This window comes from Penicillium paradoxum (assembly GCF_028828445.1).
Source record: "Penicillium paradoxum strain IBT 22861 chromosome Unknown utg000005l_segment0_segment0, whole genome shotgun sequence".
NCBI lineage: Eukaryota > Fungi > Ascomycota > Eurotiomycetes > Eurotiales > Aspergillaceae > Penicillium > Penicillium paradoxum.
In genome coordinates, this window is record NW_026643183.1 from 901276 (window position 1) to 929124 (window position 27849).

The 27849-nt window shown below is 49.9% G+C and overlaps 14 protein-coding genes across 14 annotated transcripts; 6 read left to right on the plus strand and 8 right to left on the minus strand.

Moving 5' to 3' along the window:
- Positions 1-670: 670 nt before the first annotated feature.
- N7457_005373 (uncharacterized protein) lies at positions 671-2149 on the plus strand (the record flags this gene model as incomplete). The annotated part of the gene is made up of 1 exon (XM_057176418.1): positions 671-2149. One exon carries the CDS (start codon positions 671-673, stop codon positions 2147-2149), a length of 1479 nt encoding a protein of 492 aa, XP_057030720.1.
- A 769-nt stretch (positions 2150-2918) lies between these two features.
- N7457_005374 (Transferase) lies at positions 2919-4433 on the minus strand (the record flags this gene model as incomplete). Its single annotated transcript, XM_057176419.1, has 1 exon — positions 2919-4433. One exon carries the CDS (start codon positions 4431-4433, stop codon positions 2919-2921), a length of 1515 nt encoding a protein of 504 aa, XP_057030721.1.
- A 1405-nt stretch (positions 4434-5838) lies between these two features.
- N7457_005375 (C2H2-type zinc finger protein) lies at positions 5839-6491 on the minus strand (the record flags this gene model as incomplete). The annotated part of the gene is made up of 2 exons (XM_057176420.1): positions 5839-6049; positions 6115-6491. The coding sequence occupies 2 exons, from the start codon at positions 6489-6491 to the stop codon at positions 5839-5841; spliced, it is 588 nt and encodes a 195-aa protein (XP_057030722.1).
- A 1005-nt stretch (positions 6492-7496) lies between these two features.
- N7457_005376 (uncharacterized protein) lies at positions 7497-7694 on the minus strand (the record flags this gene model as incomplete). Its single annotated transcript, XM_057176421.1, has 1 exon — positions 7497-7694. One exon carries the CDS (start codon positions 7692-7694, stop codon positions 7497-7499), a length of 198 nt encoding a protein of 65 aa, XP_057030723.1.
- A 670-nt stretch (positions 7695-8364) lies between these two features.
- On the plus strand, positions 8365-11234 carry N7457_005377 (cytochrome P450; the record flags this gene model as incomplete). The annotated part of the gene is made up of 4 exons (XM_057176422.1): positions 8365-8768; positions 8823-9959; positions 10794-10884; positions 10953-11234. 4 exons carry the CDS (start codon positions 8365-8367, stop codon positions 11232-11234), a joined length of 1914 nt encoding a protein of 637 aa, XP_057030724.1.
- A 402-nt stretch (positions 11235-11636) lies between these two features.
- On the plus strand, positions 11637-12656 carry N7457_005378 (DUF3632 domain-containing protein; the record flags this gene model as incomplete). Its single annotated transcript, XM_057176423.1, has 2 exons — positions 11637-12006; positions 12205-12656. The coding sequence occupies 2 exons, from the start codon at positions 11637-11639 to the stop codon at positions 12654-12656; spliced, it is 822 nt and encodes a 273-aa protein (XP_057030725.1).
- A 686-nt stretch (positions 12657-13342) lies between these two features.
- Positions 13343-14190, minus strand: N7457_005379 (SDR family NAD(P)-dependent oxidoreductase; the record flags this gene model as incomplete). The annotated part of the gene is made up of 2 exons (XM_057176424.1): positions 13343-13546; positions 13597-14190. 2 exons carry the CDS (start codon positions 14188-14190, stop codon positions 13343-13345), a joined length of 798 nt encoding a protein of 265 aa, XP_057030726.1.
- Positions 14191-14937: 747 nt separating this feature from the next.
- Positions 14938-16500, minus strand: N7457_005380 (F-box protein; the record flags this gene model as incomplete). The annotated part of the gene is made up of 2 exons (XM_057176425.1): positions 14938-16009; positions 16064-16500. The coding sequence occupies 2 exons, from the start codon at positions 16498-16500 to the stop codon at positions 14938-14940; spliced, it is 1509 nt and encodes a 502-aa protein (XP_057030727.1).
- Positions 16501-16643: 143 nt separating this feature from the next.
- N7457_005381 (NAD-dependent epimerase/dehydratase) lies at positions 16644-16882 on the plus strand (the record flags this gene model as incomplete). Its single annotated transcript, XM_057176426.1, has 2 exons — positions 16644-16685; positions 16739-16882. The coding sequence occupies 2 exons, from the start codon at positions 16644-16646 to the stop codon at positions 16880-16882; spliced, it is 186 nt and encodes a 61-aa protein (XP_057030728.1).
- A 166-nt stretch (positions 16883-17048) lies between these two features.
- On the plus strand, positions 17049-17567 carry N7457_005382 (uncharacterized protein; the record flags this gene model as incomplete). Its single annotated transcript, XM_057176427.1, has 2 exons — positions 17049-17209; positions 17273-17567. 2 exons carry the CDS (start codon positions 17049-17051, stop codon positions 17565-17567), a joined length of 456 nt encoding a protein of 151 aa, XP_057030729.1.
- A 413-nt stretch (positions 17568-17980) lies between these two features.
- N7457_005383 (mRNA-binding protein RRP12) lies at positions 17981-21869 on the plus strand (the record flags this gene model as incomplete). Its single annotated transcript, XM_057176428.1, has 3 exons — positions 17981-18043; positions 18095-20002; positions 20061-21869. 3 exons carry the CDS (start codon positions 17981-17983, stop codon positions 21867-21869), a joined length of 3780 nt encoding a protein of 1259 aa, XP_057030730.1.
- An 889-nt stretch (positions 21870-22758) lies between these two features.
- N7457_005384 (U6 snRNA-associated Sm-like protein LSm1) lies at positions 22759-23690 on the minus strand (the record flags this gene model as incomplete). The annotated part of the gene is made up of 4 exons (XM_057176429.1): positions 22759-22932; positions 23039-23154; positions 23206-23274; positions 23321-23690. 4 exons carry the CDS (start codon positions 23688-23690, stop codon positions 22759-22761), a joined length of 729 nt encoding a protein of 242 aa, XP_057030731.1.
- A 198-nt stretch (positions 23691-23888) lies between these two features.
- Positions 23889-24920, minus strand: N7457_005385 (uncharacterized protein; the record flags this gene model as incomplete). The annotated part of the gene is made up of 1 exon (XM_057176430.1): positions 23889-24920. The coding sequence occupies one exon, from the start codon at positions 24918-24920 to the stop codon at positions 23889-23891; it is 1032 nt and encodes a 343-aa protein (XP_057030732.1).
- A 1699-nt stretch (positions 24921-26619) lies between these two features.
- N7457_005386 (C2H2-type zinc finger protein) lies at positions 26620-27849 on the minus strand (the record flags this gene model as incomplete). Its single annotated transcript, XM_057176431.1, has 1 exon — positions 26620-27849. One exon carries the CDS (start codon positions 27847-27849, stop codon positions 26620-26622), a length of 1230 nt encoding a protein of 409 aa, XP_057030733.1.

Sequence of the window (27849 nt, forward strand, 5' to 3'; positions counted from 1 at the left end):
CACTGCCATGCATATATACATAATGCAACTACTCCGTACTTTGGTCTGGTTTCAAAGCTCGCTAAGGTTGAGTTACTCCGTAGCCCAACCAGCAAGATTGCTGTGTGTCTAGGCTTCAATAACTGCATGGTTTGTGGAAAGGTGTCTCATTGGAAGATCTCACTCAGATCGAATGTGAGATCCAAATTTCTACGGGCGTGAGCAGGTATTGCATCCATCCGCTGCCACCCGACGCAGCTGAAACTATAAACGGATAAACTGGCTAAAAGGGAAGGAGCAAGCGGGAGACAGCTCACAATTGTATTCCACCGCACTCCGTATCCCATGCTTGGAACGGAGTGGAAAGGCGTAATCTCGGCAGCAGGGCATACCGAATTCACTCCGGAGGTCTCCGCACGGAGTAAGAAGCTCAAAATTGAGAATCGCGTGCATAGAATCACGCCGAAGAGCAAGGCCACGAACAAACTCCCCTGTTGTCGCAAGAAGCATCCCAAAAGGGTAAGGCGGGTGCAAGGCGAACAAAGAAATTAAGTTCAACGAGTCAGCCCCGTGCCGCATCGGCCCCATTTCCCCGGTTTCCGGGGTTGCTTATGAGCCATGATGCTCGCAACATATAGAGTCGGTCAAAATTCAATCTGGGATGATTTCTACAAGTTATCGGCACACAATCATGTATTTCTTGGATCTTCCCGACGAGATCTTAGACCACATCATCCACCACCTAGAATGTGACTCGGAAGTCAATCTCCTAGCACAAACAAATCATCGGCTGCATCGCATCGCCAGCGGTCTTCTCTGCGAAAGACAGCCAGCGATAAATGAGAAGGAACTGAGAGAGGCAGTTTGCGAGGGCCACGTGTCCACGGTCCGATGGCTCCTCAATAATGGAACTCTCTCCGCGGGCCAACACACATCATCCAACGAACTTGACCCAGGCAATGAGAGCTCAATTGACATAGAGAATCTGATCATTGCAGCCGTGGAGAATAACCATCCGGACATCCTCCTGTTCCTTTTGCGCAACAGTGACCGCGAAAGATTACGCTGCCATTCATCAAGAATTGCGCGATATCTTCAAATTCACATGCATCTGGACTTCACGACAGAGTGCCGCGAGAAATTACCATTGAAGCGTAACTTGGCAATAGAAGAGGCAGGCACGCATGAGTCGCTTCCTCGTGAGCACAACGCCATGGCATTACTACTGGAACTCCGGCCCGAGCTGAATGTCAATCTCACCTATGCCAACAGATCAACTATGATGATGGAGGCAATGTGGCGATTGGAATCCCCGTTGCGCTTGGTCGCTATGTTATATCAGCATGGTGCCGATCCTAGCATCGCCAACTTTAACGGGGACACTGTGATGACTCTAGCTGCTAAATATGGTCACCTGGATGTTGTGCGTTTCTTACTTGAGAATGGAGTGCGTCCCGACCCCGTGCGCTACAATGGCTCCTCTTTAGGACCACTTCTATTTGCGGCAGAATGGGGACATTCGGAAATCGTGGCACTCCTGCTTGAGCATATTGACATAAAATCAAAAATTTCATCTGCCATGGAACAACAATGGCTCTTGATTGCAGGAGCTGCAATTGGGAAATACAACCTCGTCGAGGCAGTCCTGGCTTGTGGATGTTGCCCTAATACAAGAATAAATAAATATGAATCAGAGAGACACAGATGTCGCGGTCCACTTTCATGGACAGCAAAAAGAGGAGATAAAGCAATGATGCAGCTTCTCCTCGAACATGGGGCTGATCCCACCGGAGCAGCTGAAGTCCCCGTCAATTGGCCAATTCTCCAGGCTGTTGTGAGAGGCTATGCCGACATCGTTGATTTACTCCTCGACCATGGAGTCAACCCTAATGATGAGAAGTTCATCAGCACGAAGAAACCACTTCTCGCCTGGGCTGAGCCTCACCCCGAAGTCTTCCAATTACTCTTGCGCCGAGGGGCAAATCCACACTTCCAATACAAATGCCAGCACAGCGAACGCATGATTACTCCCCTAATATCTGTTCTACGAGCTAGGAACTACACTTTGATTCAAATCATGAAAGACGAGGGCGTGAAATTACGCAAAGGCGTCGTTCAAAGTGTCAAGACGCGATATACTGGGAGCCGGGATTCGATTGGTATATTGTGAAAAGTGCGAAGGATGGGGCACTTGTAACGTGGAATTAACAGCGTTTAAATGAACCTTGAAGATGGCCCGGGGATATATGTTAATGACATATTTATGCTATCGTCCCACCATGGGATGTGGTATCCTTTGTGTTATGTATGTAAACTTCAATGGTATCCTGATTGACAATTCCCATCACAGGCCCACGACGATCCTAGCCTCGGAGCAAGTGAAACAAATCTGGTACTCTTGTCTCAATAAGACTCGGCATTGTCACTTTTTGTTGCTGCCTTTGATATTTCTAGGTGGTCTTGCCATTAGCCGCTTTTCAGATTATTTTGTTGTTCCCTGAATCCCAGCTGAGATATACCTAGGTATTTGAATAATAATCAAGCGAAAGCGATATAAAGGTCTATGCTATATAGTAGGAGAGACAGCCTGTATATTCATTGTGGCTCAACCCTCGGCCCCCCAAACCATTTATTATTCTATGAAAAGTACGTATAGCAGCGAAGCTTTATATCCTGAATAGAAGATTTATTCAGAGAAGGTCCATAAGGCCAGCGACAGAAATTGATCTTTAATTCAAACGAAATACAAATGGGTATTCTGTCAATAATCCAGACAAACGCCAAGCAATTACGTGCACTCTGTAGTACATACATCTCTCACTGATCCAGAGATCCATACATGGCACCACGATGAGACAGTTTTAATCGTACGTTGTTTCGGTCTGTACCACCGGTCCCAAGATGGTAGTGTAGAAATAAAGACCAGTGGCACTCACTATTCAGCCGTAGAGCTTTCTAAATTGCGGGTCCATATCCAGTATTGGCCATAGCGAATCATCAAGGGTCAGATTGACATCGATAGCACACGGAGACCCTCCCTTGCGTTTATTTCGACCCACTTGCTCCTCAGTAGCCATGACGACTGCCATACCATCTACCATATAACTTTCACTGAAAGCTCTCGCCACCAGAGCAGGCGTGATAGGCTTGCCATCCTCGCAGACATCGAAATCAACACCAATGTACGGGTTACTTCGAGTCCATTGGCTAATGGCGAAATTCCCTTCACAGAACGGATTTTTGTATCTGATATGACTTTTGTCCGGCTGTGCGGCAATCCACTGGAACTGCTGATTGATCTCATCTGGATCGACTGAGCGAATTATCAAATGAATCGCTTTTGCTACCTGCCAAAGTGCGCCTTTATTGAGGATGCGGTGCGAAGGAGAGAAGCTGGCGCAATAAGAAGCGTTGGGGAAGTAACGGGCTGGTAACTTCAAACGTGTCGGGTCACGCATGTCAATAGCTGCCCAGAAGCCGCGATGTGCCTTTTGCCATTCTCGGTCTGATGACACACTGTGGTCGTCAAGTGCTTCAATTCTGGCCTGATAAATCTTTTGGAGGAGATATGCCGAGAGAGCCTCGAAAGTGGAGACCCATGACTGACTCTTTGGGTCGGGATCTGTTGCAGTTTTCTTGAGTTCAATCAAATCGTCACTAGAGAAGCGCAGGACTCGACCGGACACCTTGGGACGATCCTCAACCAAGGATGCAGGCTCTTCCGTGGAGTTCTCATTCAAATAAAAGTCCGGAGGCCTGAACTTGAGGACTTTTCGTTTTGACTTGGGTGACATGTTTTTTTGATCTCGAAAATGTGAGCGTATCTCTGGCGGGAATACGAGAGTCGGTGGCGATGAATCGCGTAGTTGTCGGTATATTTCAGCGAGGTCGCGGACCAACTGTAAAAAGCCAGTGGCATCACAGACCATATGATGAAGTCGAATGCCGAGTCCAACTCCTCCACATGCGAACCGGGTGTGCTGAATAGCAAATATGGGATTGTAGGGCACCGCCCCGAGTGAAAAATGGAAAATGGGAAGAAGTGAATTTCCAGAACCCGGCAGCTTCTGCATCAGTAATCGGCGTGATAGACTGGATGACGCGATGTGTCTGAGCTTCCTGCTACATTGAGCCTCCCAAAGCTCAGCACCGGTACCCAGGCGACTGATCTCTGTAGCTCGAGAGATAGGGTTTCCCTGTAACCGACCAGTCAGATGTGGATAGTAATCGAGCAGATGCGACACTGCCTCCTTCAAGCGTTCAACGGAGAGAAACGCGTCTTGCGGTAATGACGCGGGCTTTCTATATACAAAGATAACTTCAATGACTGAGAATGCGGATGTAGTAATGTCAATTGCGCCTAGACTGAATGGGGAGTCGAGCGCCGCGACAATTGCCTCATTTGCGCAATTAAGCGTGTGCCGCGTGGTGACGCGGACTCGGTCGGATACCATCACGGGGATTGGACGGTGTGAGAACAGGCGAGACCAACGCGATAGCCAGCTTTCAAGAGCACTCAAGCAACAAGGGTAGCCGACTGCTGATTTGGTGATGCGTCGCGCAAAGCAACTTGAGGAAAGTCCAGGGCGCTATAAGATAGCATCTTCTTGATGTTCGATCAACAACACGGAGTTACCTGACCTAGTCCTTCTTTCTTTTTGCATTTGAATGCAAAGAAAGAGATAATGAGCCATAAGTGCACGATTTCTTTTGCTGCACAAAGCATCTAAGCTAAAAAAAAAAACCGAAATCAAAGAAAACAGGTAAATAGTGGCGTTGACACTGGAACAAAGAAGTCCCATGTTTGGAGGTCGGCCGTGTCACGTTCAAGTGTGGCTCACTCAGTTCCAGTTCGGGCCTTGGAGCGAGAACTACATGAAGATAATCTAGGAGTATATATACATATGTTTCAATCTCTTAGGGCGGGGGAATTATGGATCATGGCTGTTTTTATCAATCTTCAAGAAATAGGTGCCCCAAGATGATATTTTGCCAACGGTGGACATGAAGGACCGATATATTAACCCACAGATATATATTCAATTGGTCTTTTATTTGGTAACACTTGCTCTTCGGATAATCGATCTCATCCTGAAATGATCCATAGATATGTTCCTCAAACCCCTGAACGACACTGTAATTGAGGGTAGTTGTTGAGATGTCTCTCAGTGTTTATAGTTTCTCGGATTTGTCTTTGCGGACGGAGTGTTGTTTGCTGGTCAGGGGATATAAGTGAGCATAATGGTCTCTTTTCTTTTCTAGCTCCAGAGGGACGGGAAGAGAGATTCCAGTGCACTAAATATATGGTCGATTGGAATTTTCAGAATGAAGAGCGGGGCAATGAACGCTCATGGAGCTCGTGTGTGCCTCGACTTGTTGCGACAGAGATAAAAGCTAAGACTCGTACTAGATACACAATCAACTGGATAGACACCGCACACTGAAACTTCTATAACAGAGGATTCAAAGAAAGAAGAAGAGAAGTCGAAGAAAAGAAGAGAAGAACAAAAGAAGGGAAGAACAAAAGAAGGGGGAAAAAGAAGAAAAGCAAGAAAAGCAAGAAAAGCAAGAAAAGCAAGAAAAGCAAGAAAAGCAAGAAAAGCAAGAGAAACGAACACAGGTATGCAAAGCTCTACCTACGTATGGATGGGGACCTCTGAAGAGAAAGACGCCATCCCCACGCCAACACCCACAAGGAACACCTTCGAAACACAACAGAACTGCCGGTGGTAGTGAAACCCAGACATGACGACTTTTGTAACATAATGAAAACCTTTTGAGGACCATGCACCAATACACCAGAACACGAACAATAATCCATCAAACCCAGCTTGATCAACGCAAGAACCAAGAAGAAATTCAAATATTGGTGCGATGAATGCTGCGGATATGCGCGACCAGATTATCCTTGCGGTTGAAAGACTTCCGGCATTCTCCCTCGTGACATTCAAACAAGCCAGGAGAGATATGTTTTGTCTTGATGTGTCGAAGAAGGGCTGCCATCTGGGAGAATCCGCCTGTATATTCGCAGTGCTTCCACTGGCACTTTAACGGACTACCATGGCGAGATCTGCGTCAGAAGAATGTGAGCCACATGCTGAGATAGTGTCCAAAGACCTAGGAGAGAAAGCTTACTTGGCAATCATCGGGGCTTTACCATATGATGTAGGCTTTCGAAGGATACCACGGCCAGTGACCGGTGCGTACTCTTGTTCAGGGGACATGATTGCAGAAGTGATGTCGGACGCGGCATCTTGGATGTCCAGACCTGGTGTATCGACGGCGGGCTCCTCGTCGATCGAGGGGCCATTGTCATACTGATCATCGGTCATCGCATAAGACGTGCCAGGTGTGGTTGGGACCACAGGATTCGGGGTGAGGGATACCGATGGGGATTCAACAGTCTCATAAGGAAAGACATCGTGGGGAGGTGACCACTCGTTAATCAAGTAGGAGAAAGAGGGGTCAGCTCCATTCCACCCATCATCACCCTCTTGTTCAAGGTATGACATGTCACCAGGATCAAACGCTTCTGTCTTGGTGTGGGTCGTGGGCAGTTCCCGGGAGCGGATGATCTACACAAATGTGTATCTAACTTCACCCAGACAAGAAAAGGTGGCGAGCTATCCAGAAAGGTGGGGGAATCCCGGGGTGTCCCATGGCTTATAAACCGGGGGAAAGTAGTGAGGGACCTGGGTGCCTTGCGAGGCATTTTGGCAGATTTTTTCTCTCTGGGTGCCAAAGCCACACTTCAACGTGATTGGCAATCTCCTCATGTACTCTGCGGGGAGTCTAGCTCAGGGTATGGCGCAGGCACGATTTGCAGAACTAACCATCTCGAGATGTCATTGGAGGCAGACCCCTCCCAAATTGTGCAGGTGCCTTGGAACAGCGCACGATCAAAAGAGCCCCGAGCGATTGTAATTGGCTTCGCAGCCACAGAGTGTGGCTGGGTATTTTCATTAGTTGGCGAAATCGCGATCTGACCAAAGAGCATTCCTGGTCATGGCCTGAGCGCCTTTTTATTTCGTCGCACCCCGCGCCTCGACCGACTTTGGTCCCATGCCGTCATCCAGGTGCAGTAACATGACAAGACCACCTCTGACCAACCAGCTCGTGGAGTTCTGAAGAGATTTCAAGAGGGTGAAACAGGGTGAAATGAGAAAGAGGGAGAGAGGGAGCCGGGGGAGGAAACCATATCACCAAACATCCTGGGTCTGACCACCTCAGGACTCTGGCCTCAGGCGAACATCTGCTAGTCAGGGAAAATACATTGTTAACCAGCCAAATGTTCCATGCATTATAATAGATCAAATATAGTCATCGACATGATCTTACAACGCGATAATTGGGCAGATTATATCCTTGCCACTCGGTGGCAGATCCTGCAACCCGACATAGTCACCGATGTATCCCTCACGCCCAGGAAGTTCAGGGAAACATTGTAACCCTATATTCTCCATTCAGCCATGAGAAAGATCAGAGAATACATCAAGATGCACCACGAAAGATCCCATCTAGAAGTGATTCTGGACCAGGACTTCGTGAAACTTCTCGCCCGATGATTCTTTGTTGCCGGTAGCAGCCTCAAAGCACGTGGGAACAACATCGAAGAGGTTGAAGGAAATATCATCAGCGGTTTCCATCAGCTGATCGAGAACCGTACCCATCGAGTTATTATATAGGGTGGAGGCTAGCAGGCCGCGCTTGCTCATGAGTGACGAGCGTATCGAGGAGTTTTTCCATATATTGGGAGAACTTTTAATGTTAAGCCGAGAAATGAAGCAATGGAATATGAACGGACTTACATCACTGAAAGATTTACAGATTCCCTCCTCGTCGGCATCACCATATTCAGCAGCCTGGCGCTTCTTTTTGGATCATCTCCCTCCGCCGGCAAATGATCTGTATATACCTTTCCTGTTCCTTGGATCCCTCGGTCCTCTCTGCCTTCCTTGTCATCTCCGATGATATACAATCGAATGATGTCGAGAATTTGACCGGATATTCTAGTGATGGTGATATAGGGGCTATTGGACCCATCAATGTGACGTGGAGCAGTGACAACATTGGAAGTTGTAGGTCGAGTGACAAGGCTCCATTGACTTCATCATTCCATGGATCTTCGACTGTAAGGTAAGAGCTCTGCTCAGGTTGTACGCCGAGATTTACTTTGGGATGCTCGCGATTCATTCACATGATCTCCGAGCCAATTCGGTGCCAAGGCGATCCTCCCAAAAGTCCTCTCGGGTCCCGCGGAGTCCGCGAATCGGTTCTGAAACGAAAGTATGTATATAAGATCCCTACTCCGTATCTCTACTTGAAATGTTTTCACCCATATTAATTTTGCTCCGATGGTCATACGTTATTCACCTATATCCTAGGATGTATAGCTTCAATATTCTGCTCGCTATCTTTATCACGGGCTATGTCTTGTACTATGGCATTACCTTCATAGTCGACCGACGCAAAGCAAAACTGCTCGGCTGTCAACCAGCTCATTTGCAAAGAAACCGACTTCCTCTTGGATGGGATCTTTTACAAAGGCTTAGAGCAGCCACCAATGCTGGGAACCTACCTGAAGAAATGTACAAGATGTTTCAGGAAGAAAGACACTGGACATTCAAATCCAGTATGCTGGGTACCACCTTTGTCCAAACTGTTGAGCCCAAAAACATCCAGGCTCTTCTTGCCACACAGTTTGAAGACTTCGAACTCGGAGATCTACGCCGGCGAGCATTGTCCCCAATGTTGGGGAACGGTATCTTCACAGCAGATGGGAAATATTGGTGCGTTATAAAACGTTGGAACAGGTGATAGGACACAGTCTAACTGTAGAGCAGGAAACATTCCAGAGCCATGATCCGCCCCCAGTTTGTACGAGACCAGGTATCAGACCTCAAGCTCGAAGAAGTACATGTGCAGGAGCTTCTGCGACAGTTACCAACGGGTCTTGATGGCTGGACAGGCCCAATAAACCTCACACCTCTCTTCTTCCGACTCACGCTCGATTCTGCGACCGAGTTCCTTTTTGGCACCAGCGTGCATTCACAGCGTCAGCAGAGCGAGAATCATGATTACGAATGGAAAAACCTCTCCGCGAGCTTCGATACTGGGACAAGGGTGTTAGGCGAGCGGAGTCAGCTACTTGAATTTTACTGGCTCTGCAATCCAAAAGACTTCCGTGATAGTATCAAAGAGGTGCATCGCTTTGCGGACTTCTGTGTTCGGGAAGCACTCGATCGTTTCCAAAACCCGAAGACAGAATCCGCTCCGACATCTGCACCAAAGGAAAAATACATTTTCCTTGACGAGTTGGTCAAGGCCACCAAGGACCCTATCGAGTTGAGAAGCCAACTCTTGAATGTGCTTCTTGCCGGTCGTGATACAACAGCAAGTCTTTTGAGCTGGACATTCTGGCTGTTGGCACGTCACCCACTCGTGTTTGATAAGCTTCGCGAAAGTATTCTCAGCGATTTCGGCCCCCATGAGAAGACAGAAAAAATCTCCTTTAGTTCACTCAAATCATGCACCTATCTTCAATATGTGCTGAATGAGGTCTTACGTCTTTACCCCCCTGTTCCTATCAATGATAGGCGAGCTACAAAGGATACCACGCTCCCCTTGGGAGGTGGAGCCGATGGAAAGTCGCCCATATTTGTGAAGAAGGGCGAGGAGGTCCTGTACCATGTCTGCGTAATGCATCGAATGAAGGAGCTCTGGGGTCCGGATGCAGATGAATTCAATCCAGAGCGTTGGGAAAGTCGTAAGCACGGCTGGGAGTATTTGCCTTTCAATGCCGGTCCACGCATTTGTCTGGGGCAGCAATTCGCTTTGACGGAGGCGGGCTATGTGATGACAAGATTGTTGCAAAGATTTGATCGATTACGCCTTGACAAGGAGTCCGGTATGCCACCGGCTCATCGCTTGGGTCTTACAGACGCACCTGAGGAGTACACGATATATCTTCATGAGGCAAAGTAAGATTCGTCTGTCTAGCTAGAGACGAGGCTGTGATTTACCTTTTTTTGCCTTCCTTCTTAGGGTACATATTAGATTTTCTTCTCCCATGAACCCACAATTCCAATTCTGTCCTGCTTGACGCTAGAATTTATAAGAATCATCCTCTATACACCTATGTTCATTTACAAAGATCTTGTTTGTACTTGCAAATCGACTTACTCATTGCATAGATGGTGGAGGCGTCCGCGGTGATTCATCCTTGATGCTTTTGAGGGAAGTCATGAACCGGGCAGCTCGCAATGAAGCGCCTGATGAAGTGTTTGATATAATCCGGGGGGCCAGTACTAGTAGGTAAGTCTTGTCGTACAAAGTTCAAATTGATCGATTCCTCTCTCACGAAGGGCGAGTTCTGCTCTGCCAAGCAAATGGGAAAGATTCCCAAAGACTTGTCACTTGCTTCGCAAAAGGCTCCCAACGGGTCATGATGCCAATAATTCTTCGCTGCTGGATAACGATAACCCATGCAAGATGTTAGCATTTCTCATCCCTCGTAGCCGCGATAACTTTCAATGTTCAAGACTAACATGCGCAACCCAGACTCTTGATGGCAACACGTGAGGAATCCGGCAGTAAATGCAGGGCTGTTTTTCTTCGCTCCTATGCAAATGATCTAGACGCCCCTGACACGGATCTGGCGAAGATCAAACTATGGGAGGCTGCAGTGCCAGTAATTTGAGCCTATCAAAGTAGGCCGGGTCAAGCTTGTGGATGGTGGACTGCTTGCCAGCGATGCACTCGGATGGTAATGACTTCCAAGGATAGAAATCACTAACCCAAGCTGACTTTCGCAGGCTTTGGACCGAGATTCTCAGTGTATACGGTCCAACTCGCGAAACCGATTGTCTCCTCAGCATCGGCACAGGAATGGGATCTAACGTTGCGGTTGCTCGCCCGGACTCGATTTCAAAAAAGCGATATCGAGCGTTTCCGAGATTGCCACTAACATTGAGGACACCAATATTCTCTTCTGTGCGCTCGTCGGTGCCTTTGCGCCGCATGCCCAGACCAAGAGATACTATCGACTGAATGTCAGAAAGGAGCTCCCTGAACCGGCGAACCCAAAAGAGATACTGGGTTGGCTAACCCAAAGCAAGACCGTGGAAGGCGTTCCCAAAGATGTTGAGGACCGGGGGTCTCTTGACGATGTGGATGCAATTCCCAGACTTGAGGAGCTGACGATTGAATGGATCAAGAAGCAGAAATTAAGAAAGCTGAAGGGCGTGACATCTTGACTCTGAGTCAAGAGTGAGGCCAGAGTGAAAAATAGTGTGCAAATTTGAGCTTTTTATACTTGACACTTCCATGTCTTCGTAGAGATGTTACTGGACTGGATTAGGAGGCATAGGCCAATACCTAGGTTTATCCACAAATCCACATCCCACAGACTGTACGCATTGCACCTACGTACTTGAGTCATCTGTTCGCCCAATTTATATTCTCACTTGGTTTAAAATTACATGCTAGGAAATTTCTTGAAAACCAACTGCTTCACCCCTGCGGATATCGACAAGCCCCCGGTCTCACATCATTTGCCGTACCTTTCTCCTGTATCTTTCCTTCTTTCGACCTTTCCGGGCTACACAGTCTCAATTTCCCTCTCGCTTTTTTCGATTATCTAGCCCACTCATTCCAAGATGAAACGTCTCCCCCAGATCAGCGGCCGAACGAGGGCTGGCAGCAGCATCGATAAAGCGACTTCTAATAAGAATCTCCCAAGTGAAACTCAGCATTGTCATCACGACCAAGAGACCGTGACAGCATACAGATGGGCAGGCTCTCGCTATACAGACGCGAAGGCGGACCCTATCATACGTGACTACCTCAGAGAAGGATCCGACACTTCACTGTCCACAGTCGTGGAGTCTATCACAAGCCTGCTGCCGAAGGAAGCTCCTCTGTCGGATGATGTCGCTGTATTCGGGGAACTTATTTTCGAGCTGTCCAAAGAACTCCCCTACCAGGGCTCATCACATGCAAGGCTGGTACAGCTCCTAGTGGCGCTCGGTAATGAAACAGCCTTCATGAATATTGTGGCAAGTGCATCAGCCTCCGGCTGTTCCTACAAGACTAATGCTAACTTTCGACTAAGAATGGAAGTGTCTGCCGCTTTCAACGTCTGAGGGAATATATCGTTGAAAATTTGAACTGTATGAGATCCATGACCTGAATACAAATAAGAGAAGTACTGATATCCCATCATAGCTCTGGAGCCTCTGGAGGAAGACCCGTGTGCATATGTCAACTGCCATGCCTTCCTGGCCCGTCTTTTCGAGGCTCGCATATTTCAACCCGATGCAAACTTCGCTGTGTGGACAATGCGCGATTCTCTCGAGAAGGACTTGAGTAAAATTGACATACAAATCCGCAGCGCTTGGATACTGGCTGCAGCGCAATGGATTCTCTGGCAGGGTCGAACGATGTTCAATCAAATCGCCCCCTCGGTGATCAGCAGAACTAAACCAATCTACAGCAGCATGTGGGCAGGAGGGCCACTTTACCATGGTGATAGTACTCTTTCTATGCAACGATGGCGCTTCTGGAAAGAGTCTTTCCGCAAGATATCCGAGGGGTCTGATGTCACTGATGAATGCAAAGATGCAGCTGCACAGAGTGTGAAGCTCATGGATGCCTATGAAAGTGTGCTCAGATTCTAGCACGGTCATCGGGATATGGTTTTCCCGCCAGGAGTAGCCATGGTTTCAAATGACTATGATCCCTTTCTTGGGGTCTTTGACCAAGTTGAACACTCGCCGGATGGTGCAGCAACCGCGGATAGTCACACCCCCCTACATGTAGGCCTGTTAGTTAGGCTATTTACACTGGACCTTCAAAGCAGAATTTAAAAAAACAAGTGCAAAAGCTGAGATGAAAAACAAAAATGAAACGTCAGTTGCATGGTTCGAACATGCGCCCGCGAACGGACGTGATGCCTAAATTAGGCCCTAGGATAGGGTTATTCAAGTCACGCGCCTTAGACCACTCGGCCAAACTGACTGTTCATGTCAGGAGGCCGCTTAGCGAAATTACCAGGACAAAGAATGCGAAGCGAGCTTTGATAGTGACTCTCAAGGGAAAATAATCATTCTCTACATGATAATGGCTTTCTCTCGATAGAATTATCTCAGATTGCGCTGGCTACATTCAATGATATCCGCGAATGCCAGATTGCTTGATTAGTAGCACGGATTATCAACTGGTCTACCAGATCCTCGTGCTATTTCAGCTGTGAATTCAGAGACCATGACATTCATTTACTTTAATTCCAACAAAAAGGCACAATCTCACTCTTCATCTGCACAACTGACATCCCCTCATGAACATCGGTTACGCTGCCACAAAGCTACTGATATCTTGAATTCGCCAGATACCCTCCGTCAATGAGTAGAGAGGTCCCATTCACAAAAGAGGATTGGTCCGATGCAAGCCACAGCGATCCCTGCGCAACCTCATGGGGGTGTCCCATACGATTCAAGCTAGGGCCCCCGCGCGCAAATTCTTCGGCGCCTTGACTCCTGGTCTCGAGCCACGCAGCTATCATATCAGTCTGCTTGATATTAGTATCCATCCTCGGAATCTTTCACGTAGGGGACTTACATAGATCGGTCCTGGACAAATAGCATTTACGCGAATGCCCAACGGACCACCCTCCGATGCTGCATGTTTGGTCAAGCCCAACAGTGCATGCTTACTCGTCGTATATGCAGGGATATTCGGCGCCGCAATGTAAGCGCTGGTAGACGCAATGTTGACAATAGATCCCTTGGATCCCTGCTTCTTGATTTGTTGCATTTGGTACTTGCAGCACAAGGCCGTACCATTAACATTGATATCAATCACTTTGCGCCAATAGGATTCATCGAATTCAGCAAGAAGATTTTGGTCGGGCGGCGCGCCTGCGTTGTTGATAGCTACATCGAGTCGTCCGAATGCGCTGACTGTCTGCGCAATGAGATTTTGCACATCTTCTGATTTGGAGATGTCGGTTTCCACGAAGCGAATCTCTCCCAATGCTGACAGTTCCTCGGCGACCTTCTGTCCCTGCTCTGCTTTGATATCGGCAATGACTACCTTGGCTCCGGCTCGAAGGGACGTGGAGGCGGTTGCCTTGCCCATGCCCTGGGCACCACCTGTGATAATAGCCACTTTGTCCTTGAGGACGGGGAAGACGGGTGCTTCTGGGACATCCATTGTTGTAAGCTGATGATTGATTAAGTTGGAGCAGGAGACGGCAAGGGAAAGAGGAGAAGGAACTAGGTCTTGAAACTAAGTACTCCGTAGGATGAACCAGCTATCTTAGATAGCCATAAGACGCCTGTAAATAAACCAACGCATCGGGGCAATAATTGGACATTTCAGGACAGAATAGGTCTTGTGCTGCACCATCAGCTGTTTTGGGCGCCATTTTCGTTCTTGAAAGTTCGACCCTGAACTGGATGGATGGTATAAGTCCTGCTCAGAAGTCTCGGCACGAAATTTGGGCCAATGCAACCAATGATCTTGTTTGGTATCTGTTGGTGAGGTGTGCTCCGTAGTTCTGTGTTGTATGGCGATCGTCCACTGTGCAACTTCCGCGGGGAAGCTAGCAGGGATCTTTGATATCAAACAAAGAAAATGAAAGAGTTGTACCAGTAGCGGTGAGAGCCTGGGACACTTCATGGGCAAAATGCGCCGAGGATTCGAAGGAGGAGCAACTGAGGAATAGTAGAGTGAATTCTTCCTATGATCGGAGTTCTACTCCGTAGGGCTCATGGTCTACTCCGTATCCAGCCTAAGTTAAGGGGTTTGTCGTGCGAGGAAAGAAGGCCAAAAAGTAAGACGCTTGGGTAAAATAAGTACGTCTCCTTATGTGGCAAGATGTGGAGATGATAGTGATGTCAATTTCAAAATGGGATCTGGGGCTTCAGGTCTAGCATACATATCTCATTTCGGTGTTGACTAATCGCTATCATATCCAAGCTCGCTCAATGACCACAGCAAATGACTGTCATCATCTGGGTGCTCGACGGGTTCAGCATTGGGTATCAATTTCTCGACTCCCTCGAGCCCTTTGAGTTGGGATGATCCAGACTTGTAAAAGGCCATCAGGGCATCCATCTGTTCATCATGTTCCGAATTCTCGCCCTTCTGGTATCCTCGGACACACAGATACTCAAGGTTATCTGGTAAGCAATCCACCAAATTCACCTTTTCCTTGGTCTCGTTGGATGTCTTGCTGACACCACGGGCGAAATACAACAAGAAGTTTATCCCCAAACTCAAGCGCTTCAAGACCACGAATTCTTTCAGTGATCCGCCATGTGTCCATATCGATCTGAGGAATGCAGCTTCATCTTCATCAATATCTTCTTCAAAGGGACCCCCGTGTTCGTTATACTGAAGCTCTCTCCATTCCTCGTCCCCGATGTTGAATTCATGAATTTGATGTTCCACGTCGACATCAAGGATTTCCAGTGTTTCCTTGTTTCGGCAAATTGTTTTGATGAATGTTTTGGGATTGAAGTGTAAATATCCTCCTTCTTCGCTGTCTCTTCCTCCGATGGAATAGCGGAACTCCGTGAGGATCTTGCATGACCATATCACTCGTGCCAGGTAAGTAGAAGATACCGATGAATGGAGGATAGAGACCCGGCTGATGTTGGAACATTGATCTTTGTACTCAATTGCTTCTATATCCTCCATCTCTATTATATCAGCTCGTACTGATTCAATGGAGAGAAGATTATCAAATAGATTCAAAGCGTCGTAGAAGATCATTCGGCAGTAGAAACGACCATCGTCCATGGAACTACCGCTCTTGTTGAGTAAGTAAATGCTGCGCAGGTTGCGGAGATATGGCTTTTCCTCGGGGCTGGCATTGGCCTGTTCAAGAAGCTTGAAAAGTGGAAATTCGATGTCTGAATGGCCAATAAAGGCAGTGGTCATGGTCATTGATACAAGATTCGGTGATACCACAGCCAATATGGCAGTCAAAGCTTGACTGATGAAAGTCCAGCGAGTTTTATTCAACCTATTTATTCAGTCAGATATTTGCTCGGGGATCAATGTCAGACGGGATTCTCGCCTGTCGTCGCCAAATATGGGTCTAGGTATTTCGCTCCTCTGCATAAGCATATTGACGACTCGTTCCTCTTTAGGGCCTGTGAAGCCGCCTATCCTGACTGCTCTCCGCACGAGGCTCATATCCTCTTTGCTCAAATCTCTCTGGTACTCGACTTCCTCCCAGTCCTTATGCCAGCGGACAGGCGGGCAGCATTCGATGCAGCTCACGTACTGTCCTAATCTAGGCCGCCTCAAGATATCCATCAGGAGTTCAAATGCATTTCCAACATTCTCTTCACCCAAGGAAACCCTAATTCGGTGGTACTTTTTGCGCATTGCCATGTCACACATGGCGTGCAGGGTGCGACATTGGATTGAGAGGGCGGCCACATCGCGGTGGGAAAGAAGATATGAGAGAATCCGTTGATGTATCTCGAGGGGTAGAGCGAGAAACGACATTTTGTCCGTCAAAGTGGAAGTCAACGTCCTTTAAGAGGAACATGTACTTGATCTCCCCCGAAGAGGACTAGCTTAGGCACCCGCGGTGTTGCCTGAGCCTTGGCATCGCGATGCTTTTGTCTCAGTCGATGCGTCAATTCATAATGCAAGCTTATAAGTTATGGAATATTCTGGATTGTGGAATAGTATGCCCTCTACAACATTACTGCCTTCTTTGGAGTTTGATCGCTGATTGAAGTATTTTCTTGCGGCTTATTACATCCAAGTCACTGGAGCTAGAGTTCTGGCGGGCCCTGAGGTTGACAATGGCTCATATGGCGAGCCCTCGGATCGGATTTTCGATGATCTGGATAACTCTGCAGATCTTCGGAATATGATTTGAGAATACAGAGATCTTCGAGTGGGGGATAACTACATTCTCGACTTGGGATCAGATGGCCCGAAGACTGCCATCCTGTTCCCTGCCATTATATTTGGCACTGGTAAAGGTCCTGTGAATCAACGCAGTATCCAGATTCCCTCGTTGGCTCGGGCGTCCCTGCTTCAACATGTTGCTCTATATCTCGGCAGGGGACTTAGTCGACAGCGCATTATTCACGTCTCGGATTTGGCTGCGATTTTTGTCAAATTGGTGGAACGTGCTGTCAGTAGTACCTCTAGTCCTTTCTGGAATGAAAACGGCCTCCTCTTTACAAAAGATGGCTTCAACGTTAGCTGTTGGCTTTTTATTCTCAGAATTTCGGGTGCTAATCTCCTTTTTTCTCTTTCGGAGCTTCAAAGACATCGCTTCGGTGATTGCCAAGGAAGCCCACAGTCTTGGTTATATCGATTCGCCGAATGCAGTACGGTCCATGAACCTTGATGAGGCCAACAAGGTAATACCAGGTGGAAATGCGTTCTTAAGTACTAATGGGCAAGGACCAGCTTTGTGGGCTAGAAAGCTGCTAGGATGGCAACCCGATGGGGCGATACCTTTTGAAAAAAGAAACCAGTTCGGGATACAATCATTGCTGAAGCGGCACAGCTGTGAAAATTACCAAAAGAACTTCATTATGAGCAAACGCTGAGTTAATGCTCGTACTAGAATCTAGATACATGTTGAGCGGATATGATTTGTTCAATGCCTTCAGATCATGTTCCGGGTAGGATCTGGTAGTTGGATTCTGCTTTGTTTCGTGTTGGATATCACCACCGCCATATTAGAGGCTACCAACGTCAGTTCCATGAACTTTCCAACAGGCAGGCCGTCTCAATTGCCGACAAATTAATATATCAAACATGTACGGAGTAGTATCGTAAGACCAGGGGAACAAATGCATCCAAAACGGTTTGTCCCTGTACCGCCCGCATGTCTGACCGCCTCCCGATTTGCCGGACTTTACTTTTTTTCTACGAATTTTATCACCGCCAAACAGCCCTCTTTCCCAATCCAATACATTGCTTTCTTTGACCCTTCTCCACCTCGTCGTCAGCAATCATCATGGCGACTCTGGCGGAGAAGCTTGAGAAGATTAAGTCTCCCAAGCTGCAGAACCAGCATCATGTGAGTTTTCCTCCCATCGCTTACTCGACCAACACTAACACCCATGAATAGACTGCTGTGGTGCTTTCTGCAGTTGAGGATACTCTCCGTGATCAAAAGGCAGACTTCTCACCTACCGCATATTTTGCTGCTCTCCTTGCATTGCTCTCGCAGTCACTATCCGCTTCGCAGGGCATTGTGAACAAGGATTTGGCGACATCCGTTGTCTACCTTCTCGATATCACCACCGTCTACGTCCCCGCCCCGATCCTTTGCGCCAAATTCTCTCAGATCCTCGAAAGTCTCGCACCTGCACTTTCTCTCCCCGAGGTCGAAGCCCCCCTGCTGCGCCCCTCAATTGGATGTCTCGAGTCTCTCCTTATTGCCCAGGATGCGGCAGCATGGAATCTTCCCCACACACAGGTCGGCCCACGCCGAGCAATGGCAGGTCTGCTGAGTCTCTCGGTTGATCACCGCCCCAAGGTTCGGAAACGTGCCCAGGAGGCTCTGGTCAAGGTTCTCAAGGCTCCCCCGCCCAGCCCGTCTTTGGACCACCCCGGTGCGGACATGTGCGCTCAGTCTGCGATGAAGACTCTGGGTGATAGCATCTCCGCGGCCCACAAGCAGAAGAAGGGCCGCCACGACGCTCAAGGCAACAATCACGAGCCACTTATCATCCACTCATTGCAGCTGGTTAAGACCATTGCCTCAGCGTCAGGTGGTTGGCCCAGTAAGAAGATCGAGCCCCTCAGCGAACTCCTCATGAACGCATCCCGCTCCAGCAACGAGTACATTACCATGGGTGCCTTCGAGGTATTCGAGGTTATCTTCGAGGGAATGGCCGATGAATTCTCATCTTCCAAGCTGCCTCGTCTCTTGGATGCTATCTCCGAGCTCAAGCCCGCGCAGAACGATTCGCAGCTTCTCCCGCCTTGGATTGCTGTGTTATCCCGTGGATACGATGTGGCTGCTCAAATCACCCCCGAGGATACCTTTGAGAAGTTGCCCGATCTGTTCGCTTTGATTTCTGGATTCATGGCCTCGCCTTCGAGCAACATCCGCGTTTCCGCCTCCGAGTGTCTGATCTCATTCCTGCACAACTGTATCCCCAACACCGTCATCGTAGAGCCCTCCGTCTATGATGAGAAGACCTTGGAGAAGCTGTCCCGTGCGGCCGTTGATCTTCTGTCCGTGAAGTACCAGGCCGCTTGGAAAGAGGTGTTCAACGTCTGCTCCGCCCTGTTTGATTGCTTCAAGTGGCGATCAAGCCCCTACCTTGTCAAAATTGTCTCCACAATTGGTGAGCTGCGCAGCAACGAGGGCTTCCACGGTAAGAAGGAAGCCGATGCCGTTCTTGGCAGTGCCATCGAGGCCATGGGCCCCGAGGCCGTCCTGGAGATCCTTCCCCTCAACATTATTGAACAGAAGGGCGGCCAGCCTGGTCGTGTCTGGATGCTGCCTATTATGCGTGACAGTGTGACAAACACGAACCTCCGCCACTTCCGCACCGAGCTCGTTCCCCTGAGTGAAGCACTGTACCAGAAGGTGGTGAACTACGGCGCCGCTGAGAAATCTGTGGAAGTGAAGATCTTCGAAACCCTGGTCCAACAGACCTGGGGTACTCTTCCCGGCTACTGCGAGCTGCCGCTTGATCTCACAGAAGCGTTTGACCAGTCTTTCGCTGAACTGCTCTCCAACGTTCTGTACAAGCAGACTGAACTGCGTGTTGATGTCTGCCGTTCTTTGCAGAACCTGGTTGAGTCGAACCAGGCTATTTTGTCTGTCGAAAACGCCGAGGATGATCTGATTCTGCAGCGCCGCATCACCAAGGCCGAGGCACAGAAGAACCTCACTCACCTCGGAGGTCTTGCGAGCAACTTGCTGGCTGTCTTGTTCAACGTGTACAGTCAGACTCTTCCTCACTACCGCGGCTATATTCTGCAGTGTATTAATGCCTACTTGAGCATCACTCCCGAAAATGTAAGTTTCGTACCCAATTCTGTGAGCAAAATAAAGCTAAACTAACACCCCGTCACAGGAGCTGAATGATACTTTCAACCGCGTTACTTCAATGCTCGAGTCCTCTTTGGTTACCGAGCAAGAGACAGCAGCCAAGCAGGGTGCGCCGTCTCAGGGCTCGTCTGACAAGATGCCCCCGACCTCTCACACTCTGATTGACCTCGTTATCGCGATGTCAATCTACCTTCCCCGCTCCAGCTTCGGTGGTTTGTTTGCCATGGCGGCCACTATTCTCAACAGCTCAACCCCCAACCCGGATCAGCAACTCATCAAGAAGGCCTATAAGTTGATTCCTCGTCTTGGATCAACTGAGACTGGCCGTGCCGCTCTCGAAGAGCGCAGTGCAGAGTTGCAGACTCTTATGCTTGCCACCACCGACAGCACTCCTGCATCTGGTCGTCGCGACCGAATGCTTGCTATCACCGAGATGATCAACCACCTGCCCACCTCGGATCTGCACTTCATCCCGGCAATCCTGTCCGAGGTGGTTCTGGGCTGCAAGGAGAGCAATGAGAAGACACGCACAGCGGCATTTGACCTGCTGATTATCTTGGCCAAGCGCACAATCGACTCCGAGCGTAACCCTCCCGGCACCGTCATCCGCAGATCGCTTGTGCCAGGTGTGGCGGCCGATTTGCCCGATGCCCCCGCTACACTGGAGGAGTTCTTCACAATGGTCTCAGCTGGTCTGGCTGGCTCGGCTCCTCACATGGTCGGTGCCACTGTCACCGCGCTTTCACGACTGTTTTTCGACTTCCAAACACAGCTTCAGCCTGAAATGCTCAAGGAGATTGTTGAGACCGTGGAGCTTTTCCTTACCTCCAACAACCGCGAAATCGTTCGCTCCGTTCTTGGCTTCGTCAAGGTTGCAGTTGTCGTTCTCCCCGATGAAACTCTGCGTCCCCGTCTGAACTCCCTGGTCCCCAGCCTTATGGCCTGGAACAAGGAGCACAAGGGTCGTCTCCGCAGCAAGGTCAAGGGCATCATCGACCGACTTGTGCGCCGATTCGGTGCTCCTCTCCTCGAGGCTATTGTCGGCGAGGAAGATCGCAAGCTTGTCGTCAATATTCGCAAAGCCCGTGAGCGCAGCAAGCGCAAGAAGAAGGAGAATGCCGAAGGCGAGGATGAGGACGACGAGGAGAAGGCCGCCAAGCGTCAAACCGGCAATGCCTTCGATAAGGCCGTGTACGGCTCTGACTCCGACTCCTCAGATGGCTCCGACGGTGACAGTGATGTCGATGTCGACGATGTCGCTCAAATCAAGGGCCGCAACTCTGGCAAGAAGAGAGCCGGCCAAAGCACCCAGTACATTCGCGAGATGTCTCCTGAAGACAACCCTCTGGATCTGCTCGGTTCCAACGCTCTGGCCAGCATCTCCACCACCAAGCCCAGCCAGCGCTTCCTCAACACCGGCCCCGGCTCGAAGAGGAAGCAGCGCTCTGCCAAGGTCGACGCCGATGGCCGTCTTGTCCTCGGCGATGACGGCGATGTCGTTGCCGACGATGTTGAGATGACCGGTGCCGCCGACGGTGGTGTCAACGCCTACCTCGCCGCCGTCAGCGGACCCGATGCCGTCCGTCGTGGCCAGAGAGGCAAGGTCAAGATGGGCCAGTCCTCCAAGAAGAACGCCGGCGACAGCATGGACGTCGATGACGAGGACCTGAAGCAAGACCTACGCGCTTCCGGTTCCGGACAGGCCTCGGCTCGTCGTGGTCTCGGTGCGCCCAAGACCTCCGGTGCTCCTGGCGGTGGACGTATCGAGAAGCGTCGTAACCCCGGCCACGCGCCGCGGACTAACAACCGCTCGGGATGGGGCAAGAAGAGGTAAGCCATCTTAAAAAAAAATAGGTTAAATATATTTTATTTAGCCCCTAGGCTGTGGAAAAGGGCATCTAGCAGATCCTGGAGTTATTGTTCTGTGGGATTTTTTTTCTCTTTTTTGTGCCATCTGGTCTTCGGTCCCTGTCGTGCTTGGTCGTTTCTTCATAATACCCTCCGCTGTGGTGATTCCGTCGACTCTGGGCTTTTTTTTTGTGCTCTGTTTCTTTCTTTTTTTCATGATATGATTACGATTCTGTTCAAAAGTTTCAAGTTCAATGGACATAGATAATGTTTGACTACATCATCGTAAAGTAGCCCGTTCTGTATGTGCTAGATCTCATCTTTGCCATCACACCGAGACGTCGTCTTATGGCGGTGGTATATTACCCCATGAGTACAATAGTCCGCTTCACTCCAGCCATACAAATCCCCATCAATGCAGTATCACTTATCATATTCTCATTTGCAAAGCGGTTTATCATGCACAAAAAAAAAAAGTGTATCGAACATATCAATCAGAACTTCATGAAACCCGAGCCCAGGCAACTCGGCAGCATTTGCCCCGCCCATATCAACGAGCCAAGGGCATAAAGATGCAGGACGCAAAAAAAAGAAGACAAAACACTCGTCCGCACTAGACCAGCGGAGACACAACCCTAGCCAATGATACGCCCATGAGCAAGGGTTCCCCCGACGCCATAATTCCACCGAAAACTCCCTCGCCGATGCAATCCAACCGCCGACGTCGCGTCTGCCCTAAGCCCGGGGAAGTCGAATTGCGCAACTTCCGACTCTTCAATCCGGGGGGGATGTCGTGGATAAATATGAACCCCCGTGGAATCAGAGAGCATCCGTCTCAACATCCCAGAGGGGGGATCGTATCCAAGGACAGAAGCTTAAAACAGAATTTCGCCGCTATGCTCAGGCTCAAAGCCCAATGCCTGCAATTCGTCATACCGCTTCTTATCGCCCGTTTTCCGCTTCTCTTCTTCCTTCTTCTTCAGCGCGAAGACTTCCTCGAATGGAGCTCTGCTCAGACCGGGTGGGATGTCGTCTTCGCGGTCGAGATCCTAATATGCCAATTAGCGTTTGTTTTTTCTCTTGTTTCGTTTTCATTCGCGGATCCTGTGCATGTGTGCAGACTCCGAATGCGAATATAGAGGATATTTGCCATACCACTTCGCCTAGTAGGAGGACGTTCTCTCCGCGAACGATGAAAATACCACGGGATACATCGGCGTACATCTGTCCGGCGTAGATTCGCTCAACGGTATCCTGGAAGACGAGGTTCGCTGTGATATACATGTCAGAGAGATCGCAGCTACGGGGTTGGGGAGACGTACCGAACTGGTCCCAGCTGCGCAGGACGCCGATGAGTTTGCGGCCGTCGCGGAGGACGAGGACGAGTTTTTCTGGGGCGGTTAGTCTGTGGCCTTTGGCTTCTGGTCGTCGACGTACTATCTGTTAGGTCGAGCAGCTGTGCGGCGGTGGTGAACATCTGCGGGGGTAATTGCGGGGGACCGCCTGTGGGCTGGGGGCCTGCTGGGCCGAGGGCATTTTGGGGGAATTGTTGGGTCTGCTGGGGAGTGCGCTGGGCCGGGGCAGGGCTTTCGTTTAGAGATAAACGCTCCATGGTCTGTTGGCGGGGGGAGAAAATCCGAGAGGAGGTGGGGAGGGAGGAGGGTGGGAGATGCGGCGGCAGGTCCGAGGGAATGACAAAATGGAAAAGGGCAGCCTTGGGAAGAGAGAGATTGAGGAAGTTGGATGGGAGAAGAGGCGCATTCAATTCGGCCTCGAGATGCGATGGGAGGTCGCAAAGGGCCGTCATCGAGGGCGGTGAGTTTGTCTTGTTTGCTCGGGATTTCTATAGTTGCTATTTACTCACAATCATTTGCATTTTTAAGAGTGAAACTGACAAGAAAAAAAGTACATGCTATACAGAAGCGAAAGGGGGAATATTCCAAAATCAAGAAAAGACCAAAAAAATCACCACAAACAGAAGCCAGAAGCTGGCTACTGTCTATGTCTACACAACCCCAACACCCCTCCGCTGTCCCCGCATCCTCTCCTCCCGACGCTTACTATACGGCGCGCAATACGGTTCATCCGCCGAGCCAATACTCGCCCGAACACCATCCTGCGAGCGATGATAAGCCGGACTCGACGGCGCAGGCGGCAACTGCGTAGCCTTAAACTGCGCGTCCGTGATAATCCGCATACCGTACAGATATCGCATGAGCTCGAAATCCGGCCGACTACCCGCCAGCGTCTGGCCATGGCTATAATGGTCCCCAGCGACATGGTCTAGCATGCGATGCCAGGCGGAGGGGAAGTCGAGAAGCGGCCTGGCCACGTCGATGAGGTTCGCGGCCTCGACATCCTCGAGAAGCGGCGAAGACACTGGCTCCACGATGCCATCGACGAACTTGGTATTCGGACACAATGGACAGCGCGCGGAGGACGGCGTCGGGTGGGATCGAAAGTGGCTGAAGACGTGGGTGCGCCATTCGGCCTCGTCGTCGAAGGACTCGTAGCAGTCGAGCATGTGGAAGAGACAGGCGTATGTGCGCTGCTCGATGCTGGACACGGAGGCTGGTGCGGAGGGCGATGTGGACGATATAGATGGCGCGGGGCATGACAGCGAGGTGCGGGCTAGTGCAGGTTCGGTGGTGATTAATGGTCCCATGCGAGTTCCGTCCAGGGCGTACATCGCTGCGCTGTTATCTCGTGCATAGTCGAAGCCGGACCCGAAGCCGGGTCTGGTGTCTGATGATGAGATCGAGGTTGATGGCGATGCGCTGGATAAGTCTGGCATGGGCGAGGATAGGCCGGTGAGGATGATCCCCGGTTGCTTTTGCTTTTGCGAACGGCCGAAAGTCCTACTTGAAGTAGTGGTGGTACTTGTGGTACACATGCTGAAACTGAGACTGCGCGCAGAGCAAGATCGGCGATGGACTCGTCCTAGTTCTCGGTCCCGGTCTCTGTGAGAGCTTGGAACGAGATGCGGATCGAAGTCGCCTCGAGAGTGATCGAGGCGTGCGGGCTTGCGCTCCGACATGCTCCGTGCGAAGATGGGATGTGAAGTCTATGGTGGGATACGGGGGAGGAGTTCGCTGAAATCACGTCAGAGTCCGCGAGAGGGGGGGCTTACATAGCAATATAGTATAAAAAGGTACCGCAGGGAAAGGGAAAGAGACGATACACGGGAACGAAATGGGAAATACATACCCCCCAGATTCCGATATCAGATGGCGACTAGAAATCCCCTTGCAATCAGATCTGCGAGAGTCAGTATGCATAACATCCCACATCGCATGTTCTGCACATACAGGGTACTGCCTCGAGGCGTCTCTGCTTTCAAGCCGGGGAATCCATGGGCTGGGCTCACTTTCTCGACTTTCTCGACTTTCTCGAAACGATGGAATTTTCCAGAGACTCCCTGTGCCTTTTTTTTGCGCGCTAAGTAAGCTCTTGGAGGGGTGGGCGGGGGCGTTTGGAGCTAAGTGTATGGTCGCAGCACGGGTCTACTTCAGGGCTAATTGCGGATAAGATGCGAGATATAGGTTCTGGGTATACGGCAGACTTGGAAACAGTTGGATTCTTTCATTTCAACTATACTTAGCCAAAAAAGAAGCCCTTTGATGCACGCAGGTCTGGGATACAATGCACGGGCACGGGCCTGCACGTTCGGGTCTCGCAGGGTCACAGGGATCATACGGTTTGGTCTGCAGGAGGTGCTTAGTTTTCGTGTCCTGGAGGATTACCGGGGACTACGACTTGGGTTGTCTTATATGGCCCCGGTCCCGGGCATTTCGTCATTGTGGATATATGGCATATTAACAAAGGAACCATTGCTCCGTATACGGAGTATGGAGTATGGAGTACGGAGTACGGAGTAGACAATATCCAGCCACAGAAACTTACGGTGGAGTTCTAATTAAAGTGCTACAAGAAACATCGAGTTATCTCCGTTTGTGGAGTATAGTCAACATCTTCCCTAATAGCACCGACGTCAGCTGAATGGTTTCTTCACAAAAAAGGCAAAAAAGCCATGGACAGGGTTACCATCGATCTAGATTGGCGATTCTAGACAAAGAGCAAAAGAGCACATGTACCCGTTCAGTTGACATGTGAATGTCTCTTGGATCCTATTCTTAGGTGTGGCAGTTGCAACATGGTGGCAGATTCTGTATCCTTATATACACGATAGACAACCCCTAATAACATACCCCCTAATAACATACCTCCACTACATACTCTGTGTACATTGTCGGAAGACCACATACAAGAGTCACATTGCGGGGAGATCACATGCGATCGCAACCGATCGACGTCGATTTGATAGAAAAAAATGGTCTGTGAAATTTCTTCATTTTGCTCATCCACGGGGTGGGGAGGAATTAAGTAGGAGAAATAGATATAGAAAAAAAATAGGGAACAGGTGGAAGTGAACGAGACCACAGGTCTCAAGAGAGGAGAATGACATAAAAAAGCAGGTCTTTCGACAAGAGAATTTTGGAGAAGTATAGAAAGAAAGAGAAAAAAAAGGTCTCCAGAGAGGAGTGAACAGCCAAAGGTTAAAACATCCCAATCCGTCTATTTGGTGGAAGCGCCTCAGATAAGAAAAATCAAGAAAAAAAAACCGTCCGACACCGTTGATGCCCGCAAGCCAGAGTAAAAATGCACAAGTCTATATCGTTTCGTGGCGCGCATAACATAATTTTCGAGGCATAAAGAGGTTGCAAGAAGTGAAGTGTTTAATACCGGTCTGCCAAATCACCCCCAGCAACGGAGTTGTTGCCTGACGAGTTCATCGAGGAGAATCCAGTGGCAGGGTTGAGCATGTCCTGCACCGCAACCTTGGGGATCTGAGGCACAGGTAGTTTGCGCTGTGTGCCATCAGGTTTCGACATGATATCGGAGATTGTTGGGCCCATGTGACCCTGGTTGGGGCTGTAATAACTGGGGCCTTCGGGTTGCGGCTCCATTGGTGCCAACGCAGGGGTGTGCTGGAGAGACAAGTGGCGGATGGAGGGCAGATGCAACTCGCTGGCACCGAGGGGGCGCAGGCGGGGCGAGTGTGCAGGGGTAGCCAAGGGAGTGTGATCGGGGGTAGGAGACAAAGAATCGTGAGAGAAAGTAGGAGAAGAAGGAGCAGTGGAGTTGGGGGAATTGGGACGGGAGCGCTTGACACGGTGGCCATAGCCATCATCCTCATCATTGGAATGCGAACGAGTCATGTTCTGCGAAATTGCATAGGCTGAAAGAGAGGGGAGACCACGGCCAGTGCCATGGTGGCGGGAGCTGAACATTTGGTGGCTACGCGAGTGATATCCCATGTGATCATCACGCTCGACCTGTGACGCAGCTGTAGCCAAAAGGTTGATGTCCATTCCAGAGGAGGCTCGCTCAGTGGCGCGAGAATAAGGGCCAAGATTTGAGCGCATGTGGTTGGCATAGTTGGAGAAGGATTGCGGTGGTGAAACATCCGGGGATCCAACCTGGGAAACAGGGGCAGAGCGAGTAATAGGCTTGCTGGGAGGGGGCATCATGTTGGCAGCATTAACCATGCCGGCGTCCTGACCGGCGGCAGCTGCGGCTGCGGCTGCCAGATGCTGAGCCTTGTTACTGCGGCGCGAGTTGGGGTTGTTGTGAATGCGCGAGTGGCGAGTCAATTCGTCTGAACGACTGAAACGCTTGGTGCAACCGGGGAACTGGCAGGCGTGAGGCTTTTCGCCAGTGTGCGTCCGGATGTGTCTCGTCTGGTGCTCCAGGCGGTGGAAGGCACGGTCGCAGAGAGGACACTTGTAGGGCCGGGGCAGATCCTGGCGGACCTCCTCAGTCGCGGGGCGCGTTCCCTTCATGAGGGGCGGTAACAAGCTAACGGAAGAAGCCATTGAATCTCCTGGGGTCGAAGCGGTCGAGTCGGAAGTTTCGTGCGGATTGAGTAGATTTGAGAAACCCACTGAAGAACCCGGCGGTGGCAT